This window comes from Ictalurus punctatus, chromosome 18 (genome assembly GCF_001660625.3).
Source record: "Ictalurus punctatus breed USDA103 chromosome 18, Coco_2.0, whole genome shotgun sequence".
Classification (NCBI taxonomy): Eukaryota; Metazoa; Chordata; class Actinopteri; order Siluriformes; family Ictaluridae; genus Ictalurus; species Ictalurus punctatus.
This window is the reverse complement of record NC_030433.2, coordinates 20,576,141-20,586,398: the sequence shown is the minus strand read 5'-3', so window position 1 is coordinate 20,586,398 and position 10,258 is coordinate 20,576,141. Positions and strand designations below refer to the sequence as shown.

At 43.3% G+C, this 10,258-nt stretch overlaps 2 protein-coding genes across 2 annotated transcripts in view; one reads left to right on the top strand and one right to left on the bottom strand.

Annotated features, from left to right (window-relative positions):
• Positions 1-4,959, top strand: part of dusp4 (dual specificity phosphatase 4) — a 6,482-nt gene extending 1,523 nt beyond the window's left edge. The window contains exons 2-4 of the mRNA XM_017493436.3: positions 362-489; positions 1,475-1,694; positions 3,023-4,959. Of these exons, the coding sequence (XP_017348925.1) occupies positions 362-489; positions 1,475-1,694; positions 3,023-3,405 (731 nt within the window). The 3' untranslated portion in view covers positions 3,406-4,959. The remainder of the gene's footprint in view (positions 1-361; positions 490-1,474; positions 1,695-3,022) is intronic.
• Positions 4,960-5,871: 912 nt separating this feature from the next.
• tnksa (tankyrase, TRF1-interacting ankyrin-related ADP-ribose polymerase a) overlaps positions 5,872-10,258 on the bottom strand; it is a 106,922-nt gene continuing 102,535 nt past the window's right edge. The window contains exons 25-27 of the mRNA XM_053688032.1: positions 9,254-9,440; positions 9,017-9,173; positions 5,872-7,968 (exon numbers count right to left, since the gene is read on the bottom strand). Of these exons, the coding sequence (XP_053544007.1) occupies positions 7,882-7,968; positions 9,017-9,173; positions 9,254-9,440 (431 nt within the window). The 3' untranslated portion in view covers positions 5,872-7,881. The remainder of the gene's footprint in view (positions 7,969-9,016; positions 9,174-9,253; positions 9,441-10,258) is intronic.

The window sequence follows — 10,258 nt, the reverse complement described above, 5'->3', positions numbered from 1 at the left end:
ATCCCTCAGTGAGAATGGAAACATTTAGAGGAGTGTGGTTAGATAGATAGACAGAAAGCCGTGCAGGGCTATGAACAAGGCTATCAATTCTGCATCCAAAAATAAATAATAAAGATGGCACGCCTTTAAGAGAACATTTCTCTTCCAGTGAAAAAGTCTTTGTTCCGAAATGTGTCTGTCTCTGGGAGACTTGGAACCGCAGGCGCAGATTTAGCGCAAACCTGTAGCCTATTTTATGACATGAAATCCCATAAACCTGTGAATTCCTGGTCGTATTTCGGATCCAATCTTTACAGAATATTAGATATACAGGACTGGTGTTTAACACCTTAAGGACATCTGGAATCTTTGTTCTTCACAGGGGGCTACGACCGATTTTTCTCTCAATATCCAGACTACTGTTTAAAGAGTAAATCTCTGCCGATGCCCGCGGCTCAGAGCAGCACCGAGACGAGCTGTAGCTCCTGCGCAACTCCACAACACGACCAGGTGAGATCCATCACCATCAGCTTTGCTTTCAAGCTCACATAGATCCCTGGGGGGGTGTTTGGGGGGTTTTGGGGGGGGGGGGGGGGGGGGGGGGGGAGCAGTGGTTCGACGACTCTGATGTCCAAAAGCGCATTAGCTGACCTACAGTAACCTGGGCTACAAAATGGAGCCTTAATGGTCCATCGATTGGTGTCATTAAGCTCTCATTTTTCCGACCGGTAGCTATCTTTACTCGGCTCTGTTTTACTCGTCCATCACTTCCTGGCCTTGGCTTAAAAGCAGGTCAGCAACCTCAAATCAATATGGCTGCTTCCAGTTCCGGCCAAGCATGATAGCATGATTAATAATAATAATAATAATAATAATAATAATAATAATAATAATCCTGTCCAGGGTGTACCCCGCCTTGTGCCCGATGCTCCCTGGGATAGGCTCCAGGTTCCCCGTGACCCTGAAACGGATAAGCGGTATAGAAGATGGATGGATAAAATAATAATAATAATAATAATAATGATAATAATAATAATAATAATCCTGTCCAGGGTGTACCCCGCCTTGTGCCCGATGCACCCTGGGATAGGCTCCAGGTTCCCCGTGACCCTGAAACGGATAAGCGGTATAGAAGATGGATGGATAAAATAATAATAATAATAATAATAATAATAATAATAATAATAATAAGTGTACACCTTTTGAACCTTTGGTATGTATCTTTTACCTAGAAAGTTGCCTGTAGTGCATTTAAATCTTTACAGTCTATTTGGGTATAAAAGGTGAAAAAGTGCATATTAAAAGGTACATAAGATGTACCCTTGAGTCCACCGTGCCAGTGACACACACAAAAAAAGTCCACTTTGGTGCTGTTGTTTTCTGAAAGTGGATTAATGTAAATGCAAATCTGCAATCTAGTAACCTGGCTATTTTCAAAGCAAGCAAGTGAAGTAGGTACATTTTTCTTGAATTGTATGTTGATATTTTCTTACAGGGCGGACCCGTGGAGATCCTTCCCTTCCTGTTTCTCGGCAGTGCCTTTCACGCGTCCAAAAAGGACATGTTGGATGGCATGGGCATCTCTGCTTTGCTGAATGTGTCTTCAAGTTGTCCCAACCACTTCGAAGGAGCCTACCAGTATAAGTGCATCCCAGTGGAGGACAACCACAAGGAGGACATCAGCTCCTGGTTCATCGAAGCCATCGACTTCATAGGTGAGCTCAGTGATTTCTAATCTCATCCCGTCTTTCCCGTTTCCCAGCATGCGCAAATCTGCCCAGAACTGGGCGGGACTGAATCGGTGTTGAGTAAATTGTTGGAAATGGGTTTCGCTCGGCGTTGCTGCTTTACGTTGTTTTTCTCGTCTTTTGCGAATGGCTCCATATCTATCAGTGATTAACAGACTCATCTGCATTACACAGAACTCTGTTTAGGTTATTCGCATCACACCCACTGTTTTAATCTCTCATCCATTTCTCCATCCTGAAAGCATCTGCTATGCGTGCATTCATTTGTGCTTCGTTGATGGGTGATGTATTACAAATGGGTGGAAGATTTAGAAATGGCCAGAGATGCAGGAAGATCTGCTCTTGCTGCTTGTACTGAGGGATGGGTTGGATTGCAGTATGGGTGGTTCTCCCTCAGGCTGGGATTTCTGAGACCGTGGGTGGTGGAGACGAGCGGGGCATCCTCAAGATCCGATTTCAGTGCAGCGTACATTACCTGCAACAAAACTCAATGCTGAAAAAGGAAGGGGTGGGAGGGGGGGGGTACGCGAGCATGTATGAATGCATCAGAGTGCGGCGCTCAGGGACTGGGGTCTGACTCATCCACCACTCAGCAGCACTCGGTTCCTTCAGTCATTATACACGTGCATGGTGAAACCTGACGAGACATAATTTTAGTTACAAAAAAAAAAAGCTGCTAGAAAAGAATATTTAGAGCTACGCTACCTTTCGATGAACCTGATAGATCTGGCAATGATTTTTTTGTTTTGTTTTGTTGTTACTGTAATCTAAGGAATTTTACATCCTGCAGAAGGGTGTCTGCGGTTCTATCAAAGAATGGCTGAAGAAGCAAGAAGCAGAATAGTTTCCTCTATGCCGTTGCTTTAATCAACCTTAAGAACATGTAGGAAATTAAGTTCAGACGGTTCATCGCTAGGAAGAAAAAGATTGTTCTCTCCCGTTTGTGTCGCCGCTGACGTCTCACTTCCAAATTAATGACAGGCATCTTGTTAGTAATGGCAGGGTGTCGACGTTTACATGCTCCGCTGGGGTGAAGGGTGTGAAACACACCCGAGGCGGTATTATTGGTGTGAGAACTGTTCTCTCACTGGAGGTGTCGGCCTGCTTTTGAACCATAGATACCGTTTAGAGTTATCAGACAGTGTCGGTGCCTTTTTTTTGTGCGTGTGTAACTTTTGACAATTATCCAGGCCATCATTTCAGGCTGTCAGCATAATGCAGGATGTGCTAAAGGTCTACTGGAACAGTACGTACCTGCTTTTTAAATTGAACATCTTTTTTCTTCCCCCCTACAGACTCGGTGAAAGACTCCAACGGGCGCGTCCTCGTTCACTGTCAAGCAGGGATTTCACGCTCAGCCACCATTTGCCTGGCATACCTCATGAAGAAGAAGCGCGTGTGCCTGGACGAGGCTTTCGAGTTTGTCAAGCAGCGGCGCAGCATCATCTCACCCAACTTCAGCTTCATGGGCCAGCTGCTGCAGTTTGAGTCACAGGTGCTGGCCACGTCATGCTCAGTGGAGGCAGCCAGCCCGTCAGCCACCCTGGGCCCTAAGTCTTCCCCATCAACAAGCTCACCCTTCATCTTCAGCTTCCCTATGGGGCCGGTGGGGCCACACGGGCAGCCCACTAACCTCTCCTACTTGCAGAGTCCTATCACCACCTCACCCAGCTGCTGATCAAATGTTCAAGCCACGAATGGCAAGACCTTTCAGACTTGTGCTGTAAACAGAGGCCACACTAATGAAGGATGCTAGTGTGGACAGTCCCCCTGAGGGGCTTCAGGGAATCGGCACCAATTTTCACCCCAACATCTAGAAGTTTGATTGGTGGCTGGTTGGCTGGGAGGGGGTCTCCAGGAATGAATCATGAACTCGACAAAGAACAACAAACTTGTGTTCATCTGTGAGGGCAAGGCATCTCGGGTTCTTCCAAAGCCCTGCTGTGTGGTTTGAATGAAAGCTGTGGGGGTAGGGACATGCATCCCCCTTTCCTCATGGTCACACTTCCTGACAGCAGTAGGCCCTTCAGCTGTAGCAGGTGCTGCACACTTGTCCGGGACTGTTGGCTTTCTGTTATCGTCCTCCTTCGTTTCTCAGTCAGAAAGAAAACGACTGAGCTTGTCCTGCACAGACCGAACCTGCTCAAGGTGATGGGCTTCATGCAGCATGTCTCATTTGTTTTTTTGGGTCAGTGCCTTGTAGAGAAGGTACAGGACACGCCGGGGACTGTCTGGGCCATCGCATCCTGCGCATCACCTTCCCTGTGGGATCGGATCTTCAAAAGGCAGATGGACAGGCAACTCTCGACTAAAACGTTTCAACTTGCAATACGTCTCCGTCTCTCAACCGAAACAGAGCAATAACATCTCCCTGCCTCTTCCCAGTTGCCACCAAAGCACTGTTGTTTTCAGATGTCTATCACACTGTATGATCACGCTCTTGATGTCTTGGTTTGTGTCTCTAATAATTTGTACAGTAGCCGGCTTGGGCGTTATTTCTGCTGTATACATTGCAGATATATTTAAAAAAAAAAAAGAAAAAAAAAAGTCTGTGGAATTCTCCAGAACAGAATGTTCTCCTTTTTTATGATGATTTTGGTACGGATTTGTTTCGTGAAGGGTACACTTTGATAGGTCTAACCACTGTAACCTTTATTTCTCATGTAAATGTGGTTCCGTTCGCGGCTGCAACTCTTGCTGCTCTGTACGACCGCGTTGGATAAATATATAACCAGAGTGAAGATAGATCGAGATTCCTGCAGTCTTCTGAATGTTTATGTTACGACACGGCTCAGTAAGAGACTCCAGCTTGCTTTGAAGAGTAGAGTTCATCTCACTATAGAAGTGAGGGTTTAATCATTTCACTTTTCCTGACGAATGTGGGAACCTTTTTTTTTTTTTTTTTTTTTCCCCTTCCTCTCTTTCTTTTTTAAGAGCACTTTTAAGTGATGCAATATGCTGAGGTTTTGTTTTGCACATGACCGGAGTAGATACAACAGCTGAATACTGTGCGTTTGTTACGCCCGTTAGAGCTTTACTTTGTGTCCATGCAAATCCCATGGTCCGTCACCACATCACTGATGAATGCAATACTTTTTACTGTATCCGTCGACCGAGACGTTTAGACTGCCGATGGCAATATCAGTCGGTTCGATTTTTAAAACGATTTGTTGTGTATGTATGTTTTATTTATTCCTTGACTTCCATTGTCAAATATAACAACGTTCTTTAATGACGGTCTGGTGTGATTCATTAATACGTTTATGTTTTTTTTTTTAAACAATTCATGGCATAAATGGACTCACAGCGCCCCCTTGTGCAGTCCATTCGCATCTGCAACTTCACTGAAGGCACGGTTTTTGTGCGGTTATTTTTTTTTTATTGTGAAAAGCCAAATTTTGTCCTAGCGCTATAGCCAAGATATCAAAATGTATTCCAGCTGTACAATACGAATCACAATACTTCACAGTATACTGCCACAGTATGAAAAATATATATACTTCAAATTTTTTTTATTGGATGTTTGCAAAAACGTTTAACAAGGAAAATAAGGGAACATTAAACAACTTGCACAAGAATGTATATTAATATCCAATCAACAACCTCTAGATTTATAGATCTAGTTATATTTAGCTCTTATAAGCTATTAGAAAATGTTTGAAATATAAATGAAGTCGCTCTGGTTCAGAGGTGTGAAGGACTAAATACTGCATGTGGGGGAACAGTTGTTGAGAGACACAGTTCACGCTTCTAGCTAGCTGAAACCATAAATACACTAACAGTTTGAGACATGGGGCCCGGGGAGCTGGAAAGCACAACATATCGAATAGCTGGATTAAGTTGGATATGAATATATTTATTTTACATTTATTTACAGGCTTTTTTTCCTCCCTAGGGTATCATGTGTGTAAGAGGTCTGATTATACCATCACCCCGCCCCCGGTCTGTGTGCGATGATGATAATCAGCCATAACGTGCAAACATTTCAAACTAACAGGAAGTCACTTTGCGACCAAACCCGCACACCTGCTGTGCAATCAGTTCAGATCAGAAGAATGTGATTTTTCCATGGAACAGGAGTGAGTGAAAGCGAGAGCGAAAGACCACACCGGTGGTAAAAGGGGGACGGATGACAAACCCGACATGAGGAGAACATATGACCTGTACTTTATTAAGACTTGTTTACACGACTGAGGACTGTTCAATTAGTCTGCTTGTGGTAAATAGCTCATCACATTCTGATGAAAGTATAATTAAACAAACAAAAAAAAAACAATAGGAAATAATTAGATACGAGTGAAACATGTGAAGTGATTCAGGCTGAGAGGCGAAAAAGACGTTTGTGCCCTTTCTCACCAACGTGGTGCTGGTGCCAAACAAATAATAACCCCAAACAAACAAACAAACAAACAAACAAACCAACAAAAAAAACCTTCTGTACGTTTCCATAGCTGGGTTTCTCCGTTTCTTCCCAGCGCTAAAATGCCGCTGGGCTGGAACCGAGAACCGGCGATGTCCGGTTGCTTGTTGCCATGACAACACCCAGTTATTTAAATAAGACGTGAATGGTGTTTTTAAATAATTCAATCAAAATTTATATATCACAAGTATGAATCATAGCTGGCAGGAAGAAATAGCACTCTTAGCTGAAAAACTTTATAAAAAAAAAGAAAAAAAAAAGAGAGTGTTCGTTAGTGTAGTTTCTCGAACAGAAACAAAAACGTGCCATCTTGCATGTGATTATTATCTAGGATAATATCTGTACTGTGTATAGATGCTGAAAGATTTGACCTTGAATGGTAGAATATGTTCTCAAACCATCCTACACGGGTTTTTTTTTTTTTTTTTCCCCCCATTAGGAAACTCCTACACCTGGTCATGTTACATAATAGTTCACATCTTCGAATGGTGAAAAACGTGGGCTGGTTATTTAAAAAAAAAAAAAAAAAACTGATTCCCTGTAGAGCACCAGTACTGTGTTGGTGGAGAAGTGGAATACCATACAATCCACTTAAAATTATTTTAAAAAAAAAACAAAACAAAACAAAAACAAACAAAACAGCAACCTCGAGCCAAACAGAACTCTCCAGGGGCATGTTCACATCCCAAACTGTTTTACACAACCCGTGAATGTGCATCCGTGATGCCGAAATGTCAGTAGTGTCTCCGGGGGTCGGGGACCTCTGCGAGAGATTACGCTGGAATGAGACCGAAAATACAGATCGCTCTGCTGTCATCCAAAAAAAAACAACAACAAAAAAACAACAACTCGATAATGTAAAAATGTTACTGAAAGCAGACAAAGCGATCAGAGAAGAGGAAAGAAAAAGCTCCACTAATGAAGCCACTCTTCATCAGAAAAACACGAGCGCACACACGGGAGAGCTTTCACCGAAGCCCGCATCCGTCACAATCATTACAGGAAACGCTCGTTTCCGTAAATGCCATTTCACGGTTTCATTAGAATAAGTTAAACCCTGCCTAAAAGTGCAAGTCCTTTTAAAACGATGCATTTTTAGAATCCAGATATGCTAACGGAGGAGATACGTCTGACTTTTACTTGTGCAAAGTCAAAAACAAACAAACAAAAATCCAAAAGTGTTAAACATTTTGCTATTAAAGGCTCAAATTGGAAAACTGTTTGCTCTTCACACCTGTCCAACTTCCAAAAGGCTTTCACGAGAAACAGTCCGAGACGAGAGGCTCCACGGAACAGGATTATGGAAAAAAAAAAAAAAACATGGCAGGTCCGTGGAGCGTTTACGGTGATCCGGTCCATCGTGTAGTGTGTTAAGGTTTAAAATAATTCACAATAAAATGGTTTAAAGAAAGGACACTTGGGGGGGTTTAAAAATAAAAAAAAAAAAAAAAAAAAAGGGGGGGGGGGGGGGGTGTACACTGGATGATTTTATTAAATGAGAAAAAGCTATGGAAATTAAGTCACTTGTCTTCGATCACTTCAGCCCTCATTCAGTAAACATGTAGTGGAGGAGGGGTTTGCTTAAAAACACTACCGCTGCAGGTGTGAGCTGAGAGTCAGCGGGGTCAGGTGCGAGGGCCGGAGAACGATGGAGAGGATGAGCTGGAGGCCAGAATGTGTGTGAAGGAGTGTGGTAACAGTCTGAGCAGAGTGACGGAGAACAGCTCTGGACACTCAAGACTTCTGCTCTGCTGCGGCTGGCGGCTGGGCCGTGCTCTCCGGCTTCATGATCTGGTACGTGATGAGGTACTCCGGGTACGCCTGTACGAAAAGGGAAACACAGTGAGTGATCCAAGCTAAGGCGTTTAGAACAGCACGTGATGAGGAGTATTTTTCAGGACACCGCTGCTACGCCCTCATAAGCACGTGCTTCATTTACACTTACACTACCGGTCAAAAGTTTGTGGACACTCGACTGAAATGTTTCTCGTGAGCTTAAAGACCTTTTGACCTGAAGGTGTGTGATTTAATGTGTGAAAGCGTTGTCGTAGACAAAAATATAATCGCGCCGATGTATTCGTTTCTTTCCTTTACAAAATATATATATGTTATTATTATTATTATTATTATTATTATTATTATTATTATTATTATTACCGCCACCACCATCTTTCTCCTCCAGCTCCATTTGCATTCTGTCTGCTCCCCCTTGTGGCAACTGGGCCCTCTATTCAGCTGTGTAGCTTCCCTGCTGTACCTTCTGAGAACACTGGGCCCAGTCAGTCATTAGTCACCATGGCAACAATCTCTGGAATTCTATTCCTGTAACCCTGAGAGCTATTAGATCCCATTTCCACCTGGCCGTTTTAATGCATCCTGTTTCAGCAGATTGGATCCTGATAAGATTTTAACCACATGCATTTACACTCGTAGGGAAGAAAACGTCTCCTGTTTAAAAACGAAAAAAGACTTAAACAACTTCCTGTGGTGTGTGTGAGCCCCCTTTTATTTCCAGTCTTCTACGCAACGTGCCTTGTACAGGCCGTGTATATTTTTTTTAAAATTAGCAGTATTATTGTTATTACTACCACCATTAATGATCATTTTCCTTCTATACAAGCCCTCATTTTAAATCTAGAACGAAGCGTAGTATTCCACTTGTACCACAGTGATATGTCAACACTAAACATTAAAGACAGACATGTGATGTGTTATTCTGAGTCACATGGGTGGTCTGAAATGCTGATTTGTGGTTCAAACTAATAAAAAAAAAACCCCACACAAACACGAGAAGTTAATCTGAGGAGCCTCATCGCAATTGATGAATGATCTGGAGACAGGGACTTCCACCAAAAGAGTGAACACTGACCTGCTCGCCTCTGTAGATGACGTACTCGGCGTAGGCCAGGCCGTTGACGCTGGGCCGCCCGATGACTGAGTGGTGCCCCGGAGGAGCATGGGCCATTTTCATGGCGCTGAACTGCAGGAAGGATTTGCCCAGGGTCACGCGACAGAACAGCATCTGCCTGCACAACGTGATAATGATGAGTCTACAGCGCCAGCCGCTGGTTATTTAAACACACTGCTATAGTAAGAGCTGCTGTACCTGTGGCAGACGTAGCAGGAGCGGTCTTTGTGTGTGGGGCAGCCGGTGCCGCCGCCGATGCCGTACACGTATTGGTTGCTCTTAGATGAATTCTCAGCAAAGTAGATCCCCGCTCCGAACATTCCCCCGATGTAGGCGTGTCTCTCGTCAAAACCTTTATGGATGATGGCGTTAATGAAGGGAGAGCCTGCGCAGGGAGAACAAAAAGCACGAGTTTTGGCACACGGCTGACATTAAATCACTCCTCTTCCTAAATTCTGTCTGGCTGAAGACGTATTGCTTTTGAAAAATATTATAAATCACAGGCCTATATTCATGAACCAGCAGTTAGTTATAACTGCTATAATATAGTATTGTTTCTACTTGAACAACTGCTATAATGTAAGTGATAACCTGTCTCATGGACATTTCACAGCATTAAACATAACCGCAAACGGATAAAAAGTATGATGTTCTGGTCTTTAATAAATAAAATTGTTTGCAAACTCCTGTGTTTTAAGAGGAACAAATCACTCGTGTTGTGCTGTTATAGGGAAGGAATCGACTGTGGTCACTACATCAGTGTCGGTGTCCTAGAACAGGACAAGTGGTTTATTCGTTATTTATTGTCGGTCCGGCCTTTAAAACGACTTCACTGCCCCCTACTGGTGAAATGTAAGGTTGCCTTAAAGCATCTGCTAGATGATACTGTAAGGAGGAGGGCAGAGATGGACCTAAGATGGAGGGTTTTGTTAGAAGCTTCACAATGTGTCAAAGCATAAAATACACAAGTCTGAGATCCAACCATGTGATCAGTGGTGATGTGTTTTATCACCACGCACGGCTGTGTTGTTAGGATTAGCTGCGAGACGCATGGATTGCACAAAAGCACTCCAGTTGGCAATTTACTATTTAAAAAAAAAATTAAATAAATAAAAATAGGTAGCGTAAACGCAGCTTTAAAGAGCCGCAGACCAAACGAGTACAGTCCAGTGTGACCGCCACTTTATGCTCCAGAAAATTACC